The sequence below is a fragment of the Ahaetulla prasina genome, chromosome 5 (genome assembly GCF_028640845.1).
Source record: "Ahaetulla prasina isolate Xishuangbanna chromosome 5, ASM2864084v1, whole genome shotgun sequence".
NCBI lineage: Eukaryota > Metazoa > Chordata > Lepidosauria > Squamata > Colubridae > Ahaetulla > Ahaetulla prasina.
Window position 1 is genome coordinate 81,772,116 of NC_080543.1, and position 20,031 is coordinate 81,792,146.

Genomic DNA, 20,031 nt, shown 5'->3' on the forward strand with positions numbered 1-20,031 from the left:
TAATTAACTTCAATATTTGACTTAATGTTTTGCAATACTCAATAAGCAGGAGTGGATAAGTTGGCATTCATACCTATAGTAGCTGTCTAAAATTCTTAGTCTTCCTCATCCTTAAGAAGGTCATCTATTACGTGTTGTTTTCTGAGATATTTTAACTGGGTTTAAGTATGAATTGTAAACAGATTGTTCTGCAAAGAATTGTATTTTAAGGAAAGCACTTATATGCCCATGCTTTTTTCAAAATTTGTTTATGTGAGAAATTTCCTATAAGAATGATAAACTACTGAATGGAGTAAAAACACTTCATTTTATTATATGTGATTTATGTTAAATGTTTTAATAATGGTTCTTTCTTAATCAGGATTGCGTATTATTTTTACACTTGATGAAGTGGCCTTTATACAGAATCTTGTATTTTATATCGAGGCTGCCTATAAAGTTGCTGTAAGTATTTTCATGGGCATTCCAAATCCAGAGTTTGTATAATTTGAAATCTCCCTGTCAGAAACTTAATAATGATAGTCATCTCCTTATCCTGTTTAATCTCTATAAAGTTGGAGAGTTCTTAGCTACTTTACTTAAGAGATCTCCTTAGCCCAGCTCTAGGAAAATAGAAAGGAACATGCTTTGGATCCTCCTGTCCAAATTCCAGAAATGTAGAATGCCACAAATCTTGTTCCAGTTCTGGAATACAAGGGGTAACTATGTAACTATGGAATCTTGCATATAGGAAGGGCTTTAAATGTTAATTTTTTTCTCAAACCAAAAGTCAACAATCAAAGAATTCCAAATAAAATCCATATAGTCAGCCTAGCTAAACCGATCCTTATAGCCTTTCTAAATAAGCTCTTGACTCTCCCCATGTTCATTGTGAAGAGCCTGGTTGAAAAGAGATAATCTGAGGATGTTCATAACCAAGCCCTGATTCTGCTTCCATCTGTTTTTTCCTTTCCCTTTCCCTTTCCCTTTCCTTTTTTTTTTCCTTTTCCTTTTCCTTTTCCTTTTCTCTTTCCTTTCCTTTCCTTTTTTCTTTTTCTTCTTTTCTCAGAGCATTTATCCTGAGGTTTATGGAATGTGGGGAACCAACATCTTTGAGGAGAAATATTTTTCATCTGCTCCTCGTGCAAACACTCATGTACATAATTTTGAACTAGAGCCTATAAAGTGACAGTTTTCAACTTGATTGACTTGGTTGGCAGCTCTATATTGTTTACAATAATCTAATACAGATATTTTTGGATCTGTCTTTTTTAAATGTCCTTGTTCTTTTTTTGTTTGTTTGTTTCAGGATTATGGCATGTGGGAACGTGGTGACAAGACAAATCAGGGTATTCCTGAGTTGAATGCAAGCTCTGTTGGAATGGCAAAAGTAGGAATGTTTCTGGTTTTTTTATAAAGAGATCAGAAATAATTATAGCCACTTGTAAGTTAATTGAAACTTAGAGACCTATACCTATAGACTTAACAAAGCTTATTTCTGAGTATTCACATGTTTATTTCTAATCTTGAAATAAAAAAAAACTGTAATAACTGATAGATTTATTACTGATTTGATAAGGATCTTGATAAATTTTCTGGCTGTGAAAGTATAATACGTGCAAATAAGCCAGTGGATAAGGACGAACTGAGGTTTTGGGGATAGGGAAATCAACAAACTAGATTTTGCCCACCTTTACCTGCAGGATCAAAGTTCCAAGATGTATAGAAGTATTACTAACCATAGATTCTTTTGCAGCTGACCGAAAATAATTCATATTTTTGACGAGGCACAATTTAATGATGATCTTGTACTAATATAGCTCAATATAAACTGGCTCGTTTTTATTAAAGCTGCTATTTTTACTATATGGCAGTTGTGTTAGTACCTATCAACCAGGGATGGTATAAAGATACTAAACTGAGTCACCTTGAAGAAAACAAGATCATTTCTAGATCTACCTGTTTTTGTGAAAATTTGGTTTTTAAAATTAATACTTAAATATCTATACTTAAAATTAAGTATTGGAAAATACTTAATATGACAAAGCATCAAAAACTGGTTTCACAGTGCACAGGATTGTGGATGAAGTCTTTCTTTTATGTTAATACAGCTGAGTTGATCACAAGACTTGTGCAACTGCTTTTGGTTCTGATGGTCATTATTCTGATTGCATTAATCATTTGAAAATAAATGCTTTAAACTTATGCCTGCTTGTTGCAAAAATGGAACAAGCTTAGCACTGCCATCACTTTTGGAATGCTTAGTATTGCCTTAATACTTAATTATTTTTAATAGTTTATGCATAAACTATTTAATATCTGATTGTACCTGTATGCTCACTTACATGGGAGAAATTCATCCAGATTGAAATTACCTTTACATAAATTTATATAGAGATACTCTTTTTAGAGGGAAGGGTACCTTTGAGTCAGTCATGAATCCTGACAACTACCTGGACCAGTCTCTAAAGTTTTCTTGGTAAGGTTCTTCAGAAATGCTTTGCCATTCAGAAATGCTTTGCTTTGCATCACTGAAGGCTTTCAAAAAGAGATTGGACAACCATTTGTCTGAAATGATATAGGAGTTCCTGCTCGAGCAGGGGGTTGGACTAGAAGACCTCTGAGGTCCCTTTTAATTCTATTTTATGTTCTATGTTCATTGCTTCTTTTCTAGAGCTGAGAGAGAGTGAGTGACCCAAGGCTATCTCGCTTCATACCTAAGGTGGGATTAGAACTCACAGTCTCCCAGTTTCTAGCCTATTGCCTTAACCACTACACCAAGCAGGCTCAGGGATACAGGCATATGAGTTAAATCTCCTTTACTAGTAATAATAATTTACAAATATTTTTCTGAAGGCTGCTTTGGAAGCAATTGATGAGCTGGACCTGTTTGGAGCTGGAGGAGGACATAAGTCAGTAATTCATGTGCTCCCAGATGAAGTTGAACATTGTCAGGTAAATATGAGTCTTTTTCATTGGAATATCCAAGAAGCTGTAACAAAGTCCTTTTAAAGCTCTTAACCAAACAATATATGTGAAATCAAGGGATTGGAAGCGGGGGGGGGGGGGGCTTGAGGAGAGAAAGATGAATTTCCTTTCATGAATTCTGAAATGTCTATATTCTCCAATTCATCTTCCATACTTGAAAGCAGCATCAGGATTAATTATAATCAGTTTTACATAATCTGTCTCCCAGATTTATTGCCAGTTTCTCTTTTAAAAGAGCTGATTTTAACAAACCCAGAGAGAGCTTGGGAAAAGTTCCTTGGATGAAAATCCTAAAGGGGAAAACAATTCAAGAAGCTTGGGAAACTCTGAAAAATATAATCATAAAAGCCCAGTCTAGCAAATACCACTGAAAAAGAAAAACAAGAAATCCAAGAAGAAACCAGCATGGTTGCACAAAGAACTCTCTGATAAACTGAAAGACAAAAAGAACGAGTGCAAAAAGTGGAAAGAGGGACACATAACTAAGGCAGAATATCAGCAGATAGCCCAAATCTGCAAAGATGAAAGCAGAAAAGTAAAGGCTGAAAATGAACAAAGATTTGCAACAAAAGTCAAAGATAACAAAAAAGTTTCTTTCAACATATAAATAACAAGAAAAAATTCAAGGAAACAGTTGATCCATTAAAGAGAGAAGATAGCAAGGAAATAACAGGCAGTAGCGAGAAAGCAGAGATGCTTAACTCATTCTTTGCATCAGTTTTCACACAAAAAGAAACTATAACCCAACCTACCCAAAACATAACTGTAAAAGACAGACTAGAAATAAAAATTAAAATAAGCAAGAAAATGGTAAGAAAACAGCTGTCAGGTGTGCCTCCATTCAAAACTCAAGAAAGAAAAACCCCAACTCCATGTTTGTAGAGAAAGGTACTTTTACTGAGTATAAACTGATAGTAATGAAAGAAAAGCAAAATCTGAGGCTAAAGGTGCGGAAATTACATAAGTATTTGACTTCCGGTGGTGATGTCAGCGCGAGCAGAGTGAGGGAACAGGGGCTCCGTTCATGAAGCTCAAGTTTTCCCAGCCAGGAAGCCTAAAATAGGCACAATCAATCCCAGAGAGATTGATTGAGAAAGAGGAATCTTCAAGGACCTCAGGGAAAAAAGCAATTCCCCTGAAGGTTTAGGAGAAACCTCATAATTCCAGCCGGGAAGAAACCAGCCATTTTGGCTGGCCCAAAGTGCTAACAGCTGAGGAGTAGGAAGCAAAGATCAAGAAAACAACAGGATTGCAAGTGGTAGAGAAAAACTTAAAAAGGAGTACAATTATATTGAAAACGGTGGAGTGGAAATATCGAGACTCCAAAGCTTGAGGCAGAAACACTGCCAAATGAATGCGGTGATTAGGAGGATGAGGAGCGGAAGGGACATTTTGACAGCAGTGACTGCGCAAAAGGCGAGACCAGATGAAAAAGAGGAAAGGAAACTCTAGCTGGATTTATCCTGAGAATTGAGTAAAGCGGTGACTATAATCTAAATATATTTATTTTATTAAGGCTAGTTTTTATAGCACTGTGAAATTTACGGGACAAAATACAGATCGAGAGACTTGAATGGTAATTTGAGATGTGGCATTTTGAATGAAGCATAGAAGGAACTGAATGGAAAAATTGAAAATTCCTAATTAAGGTTGTTGAAATTGGACATTTTAGACATTTCTGGAAACTGACAATAAACCCTATAAGTGGAGAAAATTGAAATGGAAGAAAGACTGGAGGTGACTAGACTGAGAATGATGCAAGATTGAGAGAAGAATACGCAGAAGTAAAAAATAATGAGACTCTGTGGATACAACACACATTAAGAGACAGATATAAGATAAATAGTAGAATACATAAGTTAATGAGTTTGTAGAACTTTGGATGATTAAGTAACCATTGGATCATTGAAAAAATTATTGAAATATATATGATTATTGATAGTAGAAAATCAACTGTTAGTAAATGTGATTAACTATTGATATAATACTTGATTAATGATAATTGGAAAATTCACTTTGTGTAATTTATATTGATATTTATTTACATAATTCCTACAATAAGATATATAGATAGATATTATATTGAATAATAAGTGTATAACTTTATATTTTCTTGTTGCTGCTTGTATAAATATATAAATAAGCAAACTATATATAATTGTAAAAACAAATAGAACTACATAGAATACAGATATATAGAAAATAAGTATATTGATATTATATAGATCAAATTTAAAAATTAGATAAGAAAGGAGAACTGACAACTTGCATAGTTAATACTTTTGAAATTTTTAGAATTGAGTTATTGGATGATAATTTGGAAGAACTTATTGCAGATAGGAAAAGTGTCAACCACAGGTTCAGCAATGATAACTAAAGTAAGTAAGAAAACAACCCCAAACCCCATACCTATTACATCCTCACCAGCACAGCAGAGATCAATAGAAAGTATGCTTGGAGCAGAAAACATCTACATCTAACCTACAAAGCATCCAAGTGACATTACTAATGATACAGGAAGCAATGACAAAAACACAAGAAACCATTGCAAATAATCACGAGGAGACAAAAAGGAACCATGAGGACCTTAAATCAGATATGGGAGAAATGAAGGAGAACATTAAAAAAATGGACAACAAAATAGAAAAAATCCAACAGAACATTTCCAGAAACACACAAAGGATTCAAACAGTGGAGCTAAAAATGGAACAAACAGAAAAGAAAATAGAGACAATAGAACAAAAATAGATAGTAATCAACAGAGAACAAGAGGAATCAATAGTATTTCTGGAAATGGAGAAAGCCTCATTTTATCTTAGATTTCAAAACATTATAGAAAATAAAGAGGAAGATCTAGGGGAAACAATGGTGGAAATCCTAGCAGCAGCAATACAAAGGGATGAGGAAGATATACAGAGAGATATCAATGAGGTATAAAGAGTACACACAAACTATGCACGCATAAATTACCAAAAGTAGTACATGTTAAGTTTACAAAAAAACGATAAAAGATGAAATCTATAAAAAAATGAGAGAAGAATCAATACTATATAAAGGAAAATAAATAATAACTCTTAAACAAATCCCCAGATGAGTGAGAGATCAGAGAAGGAATTATAACTTCTTACCATCACAACTGAACAAGTATAAGATCATGTTCCTATGGCTAATACCAGAGGGTATTTTAATCTCCTGGCAGGAGAAAAAATATAGAATAGATACACTAGACAAGGCCCAAGAGTTCTTTGAACACCATTTTGTCTTAGAGGAAGAACAAGAGAGCAGGGAAGAAGTCGAGAGTAAGAGCCAGGAAGAATACCATCTGGAAGAAAACAAGGGAGAGCAAGAAGAAAAAAGGAAACTGGAAAAGGAACGAACAGAGAGAAAAGGGGCAAAAGGAAAAATTCAAATAAAAACAAGCATAAGAAAACTAAAAGCAATGAACAAATAAGAACGAATATGGAGGAAGAAATAAAAATGATCTCAATAAATATAAACAGTTTAAATGCACCAGTCAAAAGAATGCAAACATTCACGAAGCTACAAAGATTAGATATGGATATTATAAATTTGCAGGAAATTCATATTAAGAAATAACATAGAAAAATACCAGAATACTCAAGACTAGGCGAACTGGATCCCTCATTGGCAGATCAAAAAAATGAGGAATAGCAGTATACATTAAAAAAGCATCTAAAAACAAAACAAGTATATACAGATAAGGAGGAAAGGATCTTACTGATTGAAATACAAACAGAACAAAAAACATTATTACTGATCTCAATTTACGCACCAAGCAATAATCAAAATGAATTCTATAAAAAGATACACAATAAAGTAAAAGAATTAGAATATGAAAATGTCTGCCTAATAGGCGACTTTAACGCAATTACAGATTTGAAAACAGATTATCAAAGTAACAAGAAAAGCAAAACCAAGAAAAAGACATTACCAGACACATTTCAGGAGATGATACAGGAATTATTCCTTCAAGATACATGGAGGAAGATAAACAAGGAAAAAAAACAGTACACATTTTTTCTAGTCCTCATCAATCATGAGCTATTACCATGGTAAGTGGGAGAGGCAGATATGACGGAAGGGGGGGCCACATCAGGTTTCGGGGGCTCGCCCTCGCTGTTTCCGAGCGATTGCGCGCTCCGGCCCCCCAGGATTTTCCCGTGATCCGAGTGGCCAGAGTGCTCGGGACCTAGGCCTTCGGCTGATGTTATGCAATGCCAGGTCCGCGGTTAATAAAGCCCCCCTGATTTCAGATCTTATTCAGGAAGGGACCGCGGACGTTATGGGCATCACTGAGACCTGGTTGGGCACCGAAGGGGGGGTCCCCCTAGTGGAGATGTGCCCACCAGGTTTCCGAGCATTCCATCAGCCGAGGGCCCAGGGTAGGGGTGGCGGGGTGGCGGTTATTATTAAGGAGAGTCTTGAGCCGAGGGAGACCACTGTGCCTCAGATAGCTGGGTGTGAATCCCTCTACGTGAAGTGGGGTCGTAGGACTCAGGTGGGCTTGTTGATCACGTACCTGGCTCCTTGCTGCGTGACAACAGCCCTGCCCGAGCTGTTGGAGTTGCTGGCTGGGCTGGCAGTTGAAATTCCTAGACTGTTAGTCATGGGGGATTTCAATTTGCCATCAGCCGGCGTAGCATCCTCGGCAGCTCGGGAGTTCATGGCTTCCATGACGGCCATGGACCTGATTCAATTAATTGACGGCCCTACCCACGTCGGGGGAGGCACCCTAGACTTGATTTTCATCTCTGGCCAGTGGTTGAATGATCTGATTTTAAGTGATTTAATTGTCGAACCTTTGTCATGGTCAGATCATTTTCTCCTTCGCCTAGACTTTCTGACCGCTACCCACCACCGCAGGGAGATGGAACCAATGCGTTGGTTCCGTCCCAGGCGCCTGATGGACCCGGAGAGGTTCCTGACGGAGCTTGGGCCGTTTCCCGAGCACCTGGCCCACGACACGACTGAAGAACTGGTTGCGGCCTGGGAACAGGCCGCAGCTGGAGCTTTGGACCGTGTCGTGCCTTTGCGGCCTCTGACCCGGCGTCGGTCTCAACCAGCTCCTTGGTTCTCCGAGGAGCTGAGGGAGATGAAACGCCGGAGAAGACGCCTAGAGAGTGTCTGGAGATCCAGCCGTTCTGAGGCTGACCGGACACTAGTTAGGTCCTATAGCAGGACCTACCTAGTGGCACTGAGGGATGCGAAACGTTTCTACGTTTCCTCCCTCATTGTGTCGGCAGATAACCGCCCGGCCGCCCTGTTTTGGGTGACCCGCTCTCTCCTTCAACAGGAGGGGTGGGAGGACCCCCTACAAGGGCGTGCCGAGGAGTTTAACGGTTATCTATACGATAAAATCGTTCAGCTTCGGGACGGATTGGATCAAAATTGGGTAGATCCAGGCGAGGGTTCCGAGACCCATCTTGTTGAGGTGGTTTGGGATGATTTTGATCCTGTGACTCCCGAGGACATGGACAGGTTGCTGGGTAGGCTGAATGCCACCACATGTTTACTGGATCCGTGCCCCTCCTGGTTAGTACTGGCTACTCAGAAGGTGACATGAGGCTGGCTCCAGGGGATTGCAAATGCTTCTTTGCGGGAGGGGGTCTTTCCCGCTGCCTTGAAAGAGGCGGTGGTGAGACCCCTCCTCAAGAAGCCTTCCCTGGACCCAGCTGTTTTAGGGAATTACCGGCCAGTCTCCAATCTTCGCTTCACGGCGAAGGTTGTAGAGAGTGTGGTGGCATGTCAGCTACCTCAGTACCTGGATGAAGCTGTCTATCTAGACCCATTCCAGTCTGGCTTCCGGCCCGGATACAGTACGGAGACAGCTTTGGTCGCACTGGTGGATGATCTCTGGAGGGCCAGGGACAAGGGTTACTCCTCTGCCCTGGTCCTATTAGACCTCTCAGCGGCTTTTGATACCATCGACCATGGTATCCTGCTGCGCCGGTTGGAGGGGTTAGGAGTGGGAGGCACCATTTATCGATGGTTCTCCTCCTACCTCTCTGACCAGACGCAGACGGTGTTGACGGGGGGGCAGAGATCGATTCTCTCACCCCTCCTGTTCAACATCTATATGAAGCCGCTGGGTGAGATCATCAGTGGCTTTGGGGTGAGATATCAACTGTACGCTGATGACACCCAGCTGTACTTTTCCAGCCCGGGCCACCCCAGTGAAGCTGTCGAAGTACTGTCCCAGTGTTTGGAAGCCGTACGGGTCTGGATGGGGAGGAACAGGCTCAAACTTAATCCCTCCAAGACGGAGTGGCTGTGGATGCCGGCACCTCGGTACAGTCAGCTGCAGATGTGGCTGTCTGTCGGGGGTGAGTCATTGGCCCCGATGGAGAAGGTACGCAACTTGGGCGTGCTCCTGGATGGTCGGTTGTCCTTTGAAGATCATTTGGCGACCGTCTCCAGGAGAGCTTTTTATCAGGTTCGCCTGATCCGCCAGTTGCGTCCCTTCCTGGACCGGGATGCCTTATGCACGGTCACTCATGCTCTCGTGACCTCTCGCCTGGACTACTGCAATGCTCTCTACATGGGGCTCCCCTTGAAGAGCACCCGGAGACTTCAGCTAGTTCAGAATGCGCCTGCGCGGGTTATTGAGGGAGCGGTTCGGAGCTCCCACGTAACACCTATCCTGCGCAGACTGCACTGGCTACCTGTTGCTTTCCGGGTGCGCTTCAAGGTATTGGTTACCACCTTTAAAGCGCTCCATGGCTTAGGACCGGGCTATCTACGGGACCGTCTACTGCCGGCCTTTATCTCCCATCGTCCGGTGCGTTCCCACAGAGAGGGACTCCTCAGGGTGCCATCAGCCAAACAGTGTCGACTGGCGGCCCCCAGGGGGAGGGCCTTCTCTGTGGGGGCTCCGACCCTGTGGAACGAACTTCCCCTCGGACTTCGACTACTACCTGACCTTAGGACCTTTTGCCGCGAACTTAAAACCTATTTATTTCGTATGGCTGGACTAGCTTGATTTTTATCTTTAGATTTTAATTGAATTCGATGGGTTTTTAAAATTTTTGTAATTTTATAGGGGTGTAAGTTATTTTAATACTTGGGCTAATTTAATCAGTTTTTTAAGGGTTGTTTTAACTATTGTGTATATTTGTATTTTACCTGCCTGTTCACCGCCCTGAGTCCTTCGGGAGAAGAGCGGTATACAAATTAAAATATTATTATTATTATTATTATTATTATGGTCTAGGATAGATATGGTATGGATGATGACAGAGTTTAGAAAAGATGTAGAAGAAGTGAAAATAATGACAAATGTGTGGGCAGACCATAATCCATTAAGAGTAACATTGAAAGGCCAAGAGAAAAGAAAAAGGTGGATGATGAATAAAGAAATACTAAAAGATAAAGAGCATGCCCAGATGATTGAAAAGGAGATGAATATATTTTTCAAGTTAAACACAAAAGAAGAAACTTCCCTGTAAAACCTATGGGATACTGCAAAAGCATACATAAGAGGTCTAACAATTGCCTACACAGTGAAGAAAAATAACAATAAAAAACAACAACGAGATAATCTGTTACAAGAACTTAAAAAATGGGAATCTGATCTACAGAAGGAACCCCAAAATAAAAAGACTGAAGAAAAATAGTTTTGATAAGACATAAAATTAATTTGATTACACAAATAGAGATAGCACGGAAAATTAAGTCAGCTTAACTACTTTGAGCACACAAACAAAACGGGATGATGGCTGGCATATAAACTGAAAAAAGAAAAAGAGAAAAAAATGATACATCAATTATAAGGCAAGAAAGGAGAGACACATTATAGAAACAAAGATAAGAAAAATATAGCAAAAATATTTCAAAACCTATATGCACAAGAAAATATACTCAAAGAAGATATTAAATGATACCTAAACAAATCAGATCTAATTGACTTAGAAGAGACACAGAGGGAAATATTAAATGGGCCAATTAGTTTTACTGATTAATGGAGACAAGGAAAAAATAGAAAAACAACAAAACTCCAGGTCCAGACGGATTCCCAGCAGAATTTTATAAAATACGTCAACAACCATTAGATGAAATTTTATTAGAAACTTTTAATGAAGCACTTTTGAAGGCCAAAATACCCAATTCATGGACTGAAGCCATTAACACGCTTATTCCAAAAAAGAAGACAGAACAACTACAAATTAAAAATTATAGACCAATATCATTTTAAACGTGGATTATAAATTATTTACATTGACAATTGCAGAAAGATTAAAAAAAGTAATAAATGAATCTATACATCCCAACCAGAATGGCTTCATGCCAAAAAGGCGAATAAAAAACAACATGAGAATAATAATAGATGTATTGGAATATTATGAAGCAAACCCAGACAAACAAATGGCATTCTTGGATGCACAAAAGGCCTTCAATAATTTAAATTGGAGATTCCTTATTCTACAATTAGAAAATATGAAATTTGGCAATAAATTTGTAAATATGATAAAGAAAATATACTCAACCCAAATAGCAAAGGTAGAAATAAATGGAAATATGACTGAACAATTTACAATAACAAGAGGAGTGAGAAAGGGATCTCCCTTATTGTTTATTCTAACATTAAAGATAATGTTAAATAAAATTAGAAGTGATAATGAAATAAAAGGACTGAAAGTAAAAAAAAAGAGGAATACAAACTTCACGCTTTTGCTGACGACCTGGTCTTCATCCTAGAGCAACCAATATCGACAGGACCCAAGTTACTATCACAAATAGAACAATATGGGAAGGTAGCAGGACTCAAAATAAACAGGCTAAAAACAAAGGCACTAACAAAAAATCTTATAAAACAACAGAAGGAATTAGAAGACAAAATGGGTATACAAACGACAAAAAAAAAATTAGGAATTTGGCTAACAAATAAAGGTTCATCGATCAGAGAATACAATTATAATAAATTAACACAACAGATAAAGAAAGATTTAAAAATCTGAAGCAAATTACAGCTATCTTTGCTAGGGAAAATAGCATCAATTAAAATGAATGCGTTACCAAGAATACTATTTTTATTACAAGTAAAACTATAAAATTAGGATTTTTTTTAAAGACTTCAATAAACTTATAGCGAATTATATTTGGCAGGGGAAGAAACCAAGGATCAAAATAAAATCTTTACAAGATACAGGGAAAGAGGAGGATTCAGATTCCCTGATTGGGAAATCTATTATAAAGCAACATCATTGATATGGATCAAGGATTGGATATAATTAAAAAATAAAAGAATTTCAGCATTAGAGGGGTATGGTCTACAAAGAAGCTAGCATGCTTTTCTGTGGGAGGGAAAAAGTAGATAGCACGGATATTTTCAATGGCATTTAATTAGAGAAGCACTGCTACAGACATGGCAAGGGATTAAAAAAGAACCATTATGACAAAATTCTGAAATGGTTATCCACAATGGAGGCACAAATTTACCCAAGTGCATTAGACATTGGTAAAATGAAAAGATACAAAGATCTGTTAAATAATCAAGGGGAACTAAAAACAAGACAGGAATTAAAAGAACAGGGCACAGATATTGATTGGTGGCCTTATATGCAAATAAAACCCAGATACAAGACAGATTTGATACAATTTGGATTCTAAAAGGAAGCATATGAATTAGACAGAATTCTCCAAGGTACAGAAGACAGATTGATAAAAAAAAATCTACAATTATTTATTAAGATACAAATTGAAAGAAGAGTTAGTCAAAGAAAACATGATAATTTGGGCAAAAAAATTCTGTTATATTATTGAATTAGATAAGTGGGAGAAATTATGGAATACAAATTATAAATTAACAATGTCTGTACCCTATAAAGAAAACATGTATAAAATGTTTTATAGCTGGCACCTGCCACCAGCTAGATTGGCAAAAATGTTCCCCAATACTTCACCACTATGTTGGAAATGTAAACACCAAAAGGGAATGTATTATCATATGTGGTGGTCCTGTCATAAAGCAAAACAATATTGGCAAAAAAATAAATTACAGATAGAAGGAATTATAAATCAATGTATAGAAATGAGGCCAGAAACATTTTTACTGGGAATAATTTCAGGATCATATGAAAAACAAATATGGTATTTAAATATTCACATAATTACAGCAGCATGAATAGTTTATGCACAGAACTGGAAAAATAACAATATACCATCTGAAGACAATGTAATTAGAAAAATCATGGAATGTGTGGAAATGGATAAGCTTATGAAGGAGAGACAAAGGAAACTGAATATTACCTAGTCTGGGAGAGATGGTATAAATGGTTGGAAAGGAAAAAAAAAAGACAAGAAAAGTTTAAATAACGGTTAAATTAGGAGTAGAAATAGAAATAAGAACAAATAGGAAGAAACAAAAATTGTGGAAAGGAAATTGGTACATATTTATGTCTAAGTATATATGTAAATAAAATAATCAGAATAATATATTATAGTGAGATATAATAATAACAAACACCTAACAAAAACAAAATAACAAAAACATATATATATGTTTTCTGAGGTTTTCGCGGGTGTTTGTATGTAGATCTTTGGTTATTCGGGTTTTCTCCCGCGTAAAATTCATCTTCAGACTTCAGCTTCGTGCTTCTGGGAGCAATGTGTGACCAAGGACCAGAAGCCAGACCGCAGCTGCAACATTAGCCATTTGAAACCCCTCCAATCCATATATACAGTAGACAGACACCCACTATGAAGATGTAGCACGACCACAAACACGAAGCCAAACAACAGCAATGCAGCTCACCAGCTCAAATCCCCCTGCAACTCAGACTAATCTGAGCACAACCAAGCCCCCACCCAAACAGGACACACCCCCAGCCAATCAGAGCACAAAAAAAACCCCATCCAATCAGAGCACAGCCAAGCTCCCACCCAATCAGTTCAAACCCCCACTAGCAGTTAAAAAGGAAGAAACAGCTGCAATCACACACTGCTCCCAGAAGCACGAAGCTGAAGCCTGAAGATGACGAATGAGACTTCGTCGAAACGTCGCCAAGACACTTCCAATTTTACGCGGGAGAAAACCCGAATAACCAAAGACCTATGTGTGTGTGTGTGTGTATATATATATATATGAGATATAGAAATATATATATAAAAGATATACTAGGATAAAAGAGAGAAAGTGTATAAATATTGATTACCGACGTGAAACTGTTGAAAAGAAGAAAGTATTAATATTTTTTTTTTAAAAAAATTGTTTAATAAAAATTATTTTAAAAAAATATTCCCAAATCCCTCCCCCACAAGGACCCTGGCTGAATGACCAATCCCCAGCCCCTCATGGTGTCCTTTGAGATGCATCTTCAGATGGCCCCATCCATCTAGTATGCCAGAACGTTTGACTTTGACTGGCTATCAACAAGTCCATTCAGCTGCACAGAAGATGATGAAAGCATCCCTCCCTTTTCCTCCCTTTTTGGTCACATCACGAGACATCTCTATCAACTTGCTTCCACACCCAAATACCTATACCTCCCCCCCATTACTATGGCAACCAATAGCAAGCAAGCATCATAGAGCCTGACATTTGGCCCTCCTGCAGAAGAAATATTAGTCCTAGGAAAAAACACAAAATAAAATGGACAGGGTCGATACCTCCCGAAAGTATCAAAACATAGAAAATACATAGAAAATAAAACAATCAAGGCTTATCAGGGTATTTAGAATGGAATAACTGTAAAAGCTTCAGGGCTCTGATATCTCGCTCATTCACCCATTCAGATTGAGAGGAAGGGAAATTTTCCAGGCCACCAAATACTGTACTTTCCCTCTATGTTTTCTAGAATCAAGGATCTCTTTGACCTCTAAATGTTGCTCGCCTTTGATGAGGAGGGGAACTGGAGGGGGGGTTTGGTCCAGATGTGAGAAGGTAAGCTCAGGTTTCAATAAACTAACATGAAACACTGGGTGGATCCTCCTAAGGGTTTTGGGTAGCTCTAACTGGGTTTACAATTCGTACAATAGGAAAAGGGCCCACATACTTAGGCCCAAGTTTTTTCGACTTTTGGGTAGTCTGTAGATACTTAGTGGAGAGGAAAATCCTATCCCCCACTTGGTAGTCCTTTGGCATAGCTCTTTTCTTGTCTGCCTGTTTTTTATGAGTGTGGTGAGCCTAGTCTAATACCTTACGAGTGACAGGCCAAGTAAACTGAAGCTGCTCAATCCAGTCCACCAAGGAAGGGACTTGAGGTTTTTCCTGTGGTAGTTCTGGGATGGGCACAAAATCCTGACCATACTTGAATGGGGTAAAACCAGTACTACTATGTATGGAGTTATTAAAAGTGACCTCTGCAAATGGCAGTAAGTCTGCCCAGTTACCTTGCTGATAATTTACATAATACTTGAGGTATTGTTCTAGTACTGAGTTAGTTCTTTCACAAGCCCCATTTGTTTTGGTTTTGTTTTTTTTTATTGAAAAAGTTTTACAAGAAAAATTTTCCCCATTACATCCCACACTCCTCCCCCCACCCACCATCACCCCCTCCCCCCTGTACTTCCCAGAGCAGAATACAAGGTATAAGATCTAACAATCATAAGCTAGAATACTCTAATTATCCATAAGTTCCCATCCCTCCCCTAAAACCTCAACTCTCCTTCTCCATAAAAAGAAACAAAAAAGAAGGAAATGTTCGTTCATCAAATATTTGATGTTTCTTCATCCAATAATTGTTCTGAATATAGTCAATCCATCTTCCTCATTCCAGTATATTTTCTTGTGGTTTTCAGTCTGGTACACTGAGGTTTCCAACAAGTTCAATATTTTTAACTTCCAGTCTTTGATAACAAACATATAATCCATCTTCCAATATTGCACTGACATTATCTCAATTCCCCCCCCCCATATTTCCATCACAATAAACTACCAAATATTTTATAACCATTTTAACCTTAAGCAACTCCTTTCTATTTTAATTTTTAATTTAATTCCCCCCCCATCACTTTAAACCCAACATCAATTTTTATCCAAAGTAACTAAATCCACCATTAATAAAATAATGTCAATAAAATATATCTCCCACATTTTACTTACAAATTAAAACAAATACACCCTAACTTAATTTCCAAATACCATCTATAAGACATTTTATATAAAAAAAGAGTTTAAATTATCTTTTCTTACTTTCAATTTTTATCCAAAATAGATAAACCCACCACTTATAATTATAACAGAATAAATATAATACACCCACATTTAACTTATAAACTCAAACACATGCACATTATTCTTTTTATTTCTTTTATGTTCAGAAATTTTCACTTACAGTTTACCCTTTCCCATAAAAGGAAACACTTTTCATCTGACAATGTTGCTTCTTTACTCCTTGCTCTTTTTTTAGTGATTACCATCCTTTGCTCCTCCCCTTCTATTTTCTGTATTTCTTCTCCCAAAGTTACAGCCCCAGTTTCAGATTGTGTTTGCTTTACTTCCTTCTCCCTTTTTTTAGCCACTTCCACTTATCCTCCCACCTTAGCTTCTAAGACTGGTAAACTTCCAGCCTTCAATACCTTAATATAAAAATCTCTTGCTTTAGTAACTGCGTTAAGACAATACTTCCCTCCCATATAATTTACTGTTAATCCGGCTGGCACATTCCATCTATACCATACCTGGCGGTTTCTAAGCTCATTTACCAAAAAGGCATATTCTTTTCTATCCCTCAATATTTTGGAAGGAATTTCTTTCAACACCAAAAGCTCTTGACCCAATATTTGAATTTTACTTTTATAGGAGGCTTGTGAAATTTCACTCCTAACCTTCCTAGATGTAAAATAAATCACTATATCCCTTGGCAGTTGTCTCTGCCTTGCCACCCATGAATTAACACGGTAAATTTTCTCAATTTGATTTTCAAGATCCACTGATGTCAGTCCAATCACCTGGGAAAAGGCTTCTGCAAATATCTTTTGTAAATTCTCTCGGTTATTTTCTTTTAAACCTCTCACCCTCAATGCAAATTCCATTGTTTTATATTGTAATAAAACCCGTTCTTCATCTGTTCTCTCGGCCTTGTTCCGAAGCTCCTCTATTTGACTTTTTAAATTCAAGTTAATTTGATCAATCTCATACACTTTTCCATCCAGCTTTTTTATAAATTCAAACAGAGTCATAAAGGCTGACCTCATATCTTCTTGTAAATCTTCATTCTCAGCTGTAGCAGAATTTTTAATTTCCAATAATTTCTCCTCAATTTCCTTAAGTTTTTTGTCTCGAGCAGAAATTTGGGCCTTCAAAAATTCTCTGAGCTCCTCTTGTAATTTGTGTATTTGAGCCAGCGAGGCAGCTCCCTTAGAATCAGCAGGCTGTGTTAGTTTAGAAGCCATCTTACTTTAACTTTGTAGATTACAACAAAGTCAAATCTTTTCAAGCAACTTATTTGAAATGGGTAAATCAGTTCTATAAACCTTCTGCTTTTATCTTTAAGATTTCTTCACTAGAGTATAAAATCCCTCAAATTTAAGCAGAGTTAACAAGCCGCTAAAGATGTTAACAAGGACTTCCTTAAGTTTCATTTTCACGCCTCATTAAACAAATCTGCCATTTTCCTTCTTCTCAAATACCTTCCAAGGATCGAGATGAGGTCTAAAACATACATCCACCCTGCCTCTTGCCTCCAATCCGTCTGCTTAAAGTAATTAGAATATCTTCATCTTGATAGCAGAGATGGTCGCGGGCACTTTGTTCTGCATAGTTGCAGAAGCTTCCCGGATCTGGAGATTTGCCAGGTTTAAACAGGGAGCTCTCACCCTTTGAGCTCCAGGAGTTATTCCTGGAGCTCTTGGGGAGCTCTACCCCCACCCGGCTGCTCACCTTTCCCTCTTCGCCCGAGATTTTGCGCTGTCTGAGCGGCTTTAACAGAATCAAGGGGGCGGCGATCCGAGAGGACCGTCTCCAATGCGCGCAGAGCCACCGGAAGTCCTCACAAGCCCCATTTGTCTGAGGATGGTGAGACGAGCTTAACCATTGAATGGAGCCTAACAACCTCAGGAACTCCCTCCAGAAGTGAGAGGTGAACTGGACCCCTCTGTCTGAAAGTATTCATTCCGGGACACCGTGTAACCTATACACATGCTGAATAAACAGTTTAGCCAACACCTTTGCTGAGGGAATCTTGGGGCATGGTACAAAGTGTACCTGCTTGGAGAACAAGTCTGTAATCACCCAAATGACTGTATTTCCACTACTTTTGTGTAGTTCAACAATAAAGTCCATGGGTATCTCCTTCCAAGGAGCTCTAGGTCTGGCAATGTTCTGGAGTAACGTAGATGGCTTCCCAGGTGGCTTCTTGGCAGAAGCACACACAGGACAGCTAGTGACATATGCGTCTATGTCCTTCTTCAGCGAGGGCTGCCAGAACTGTCGTTTAACTAAGTGTAATGTCTTTACGAACCCAAAATATCCAGCAGCTTTTGCATCATGGGCTTGTTGTAACACTGCTCCCCTCAGGCTGGAGGGGATGTACAACTTAGCTCCCACCCATGCGAGACCATCATGAACAGTACACTCATTTGAGTGGGATATGAACCAGTCGTCAATTTTTAGCACTTCCTTTAACTGTTTGCTTAAATCGGTAGATAGTTTCAGGTCCCCCTTTCCCTGGGCTCTGGTGACTACGGGAGTAGCCAACTGCTTAGAGGGAACAATTGGGCAGATTACTTCTGGATGTGTGCTATTATATTGGGGAAATCTCAAGAGAGCCTCTGCCATAAAATTCTTTCCCCCAGGTAATGCAGAGGGAAATTAAATTGATTAAAGTGTTGTGCCCAACGGACTTGTTTGGGTGACAACTTCTGTTGTGTTTTTAGAGCCTCTAGGTTCTTATGGTCTGTCCACATCTCAAAAGGGTGTTTTGCCCCTTCAAGAAAATGCTTCCAGGTTAATAGGGCCCATCGGAGAGCAAAAGCTCCCTTCTCCCAGATTGCCCAATTCCTTTCAGTTAATTTACAGGAGGTGTAGGCACAGGGTTGTAAAGTTCCAGTTGCTCTGGCTTGAAGTAGCACTGCCCCGACAGCCACGTTGCTGGCATCGGCATGGACTACAAAAGGAGCCTCCATGTCAGGATGTTAAGGACTGGCTTGGCTGCAAACAATTGTTTCAATTTCGCAAAAGATGCCTGGCACTGCATGGTCCACTCTGTTCTGTCCCCTCCCTTCCTCCCCAAAACAATACGCCAGCCGAGGCCATCTGCCAGCAATTTATTTACACTTGGCCGGGTTTCTTCTGGCAATGAAAAGTTCTGCCAACGTTCCTTCACATGCCAGCCAAGTCCTTATCAAGTAGCAGCGTGCTTGCAGACCGTTGCCAGGGCAACTAGGAGTCTGCAGGATGATCTAAGGTACTCAGAAGAAATCCCAGCCTTCAGTCCAAAGCAGTCAAAAGTCATGTAGCACCTCATTAAACAATTGCATGAACACTGCCGGTGCCCCCTCTAAGAAGCACCCTGTTCTGTTTCCCTTCCCCCAATACTCCCAGCAAAGAGTCAGTCAGAGGCCTCTTTTCTGATTTATTTACATATATATAAATGTCCTGGCTACGTCTACCCACGGGCCTGCCAAGTTTCTGGAGATAACAAGGAAATTACAGATAAGGCCAGAATTACTCACGAATATATTCTTCCCTCCGTTGATACAGATTGCCCGCGCAAATTCATTACTTTGTCCAAGACAAAAACCAGGAAGTCCCGCCTCCTATTTATAGTCTCTGCAGATGTCACTGCATGACAATTATGACTTGGCTTTGTCCCAACGCTTCCGCTGCTGTGCACGCCGATCACATCTTTGTAATCTTGCATCACTCCAAAACTGTTCTTGGGGCGTTGCCAAATCAGAAGGAGGCTCCATGGAATCAGGCTTTGCCGGCCCCTCCTCCTCCCTTTGAGTGGGTGCCAGGGAGGGAAAGGGCTCACGAGAAGCAGGGCTGGCCAGGTCTTCTCCCTCACTTTCTGAATCATCCGAGTCCAGGAGTCCGGGTCCAGGAACTTGGGTCACAACACTATCCCTCACCGCAGGGCCCTTCCCCCGGGGCTGACGATCGGG

General features: G+C 39.2%; 1 protein-coding gene across 2 annotated transcripts in view; it reads left to right on the plus strand.

Annotated features, from left to right (window-relative positions):
• PHKA2 (phosphorylase kinase regulatory subunit alpha 2) overlaps nt 1-20,031 on the plus strand; it is a 361,986-nt gene that overhangs the window by 44,866 nt on the left and 297,089 nt on the right. The window contains exons 1-2 of one of the 2 annotated variants that reach the window (XM_058186861.1): nt 1,289-1,423; nt 2,836-2,934. Coding sequence is in view for 1 of the 2 variants with exons in the window: in XM_058186862.1 (XP_058042845.1) it covers nt 2,836-2,934 (99 nt within the window). In the remaining variant the exon portion in view is untranslated. Of the gene's footprint in view, nt 1-1,288; nt 1,424-2,835; nt 2,935-20,031 lie in introns of those variants that run through there. The other variant, XM_058186862.1, reaches the window with a different exon arrangement.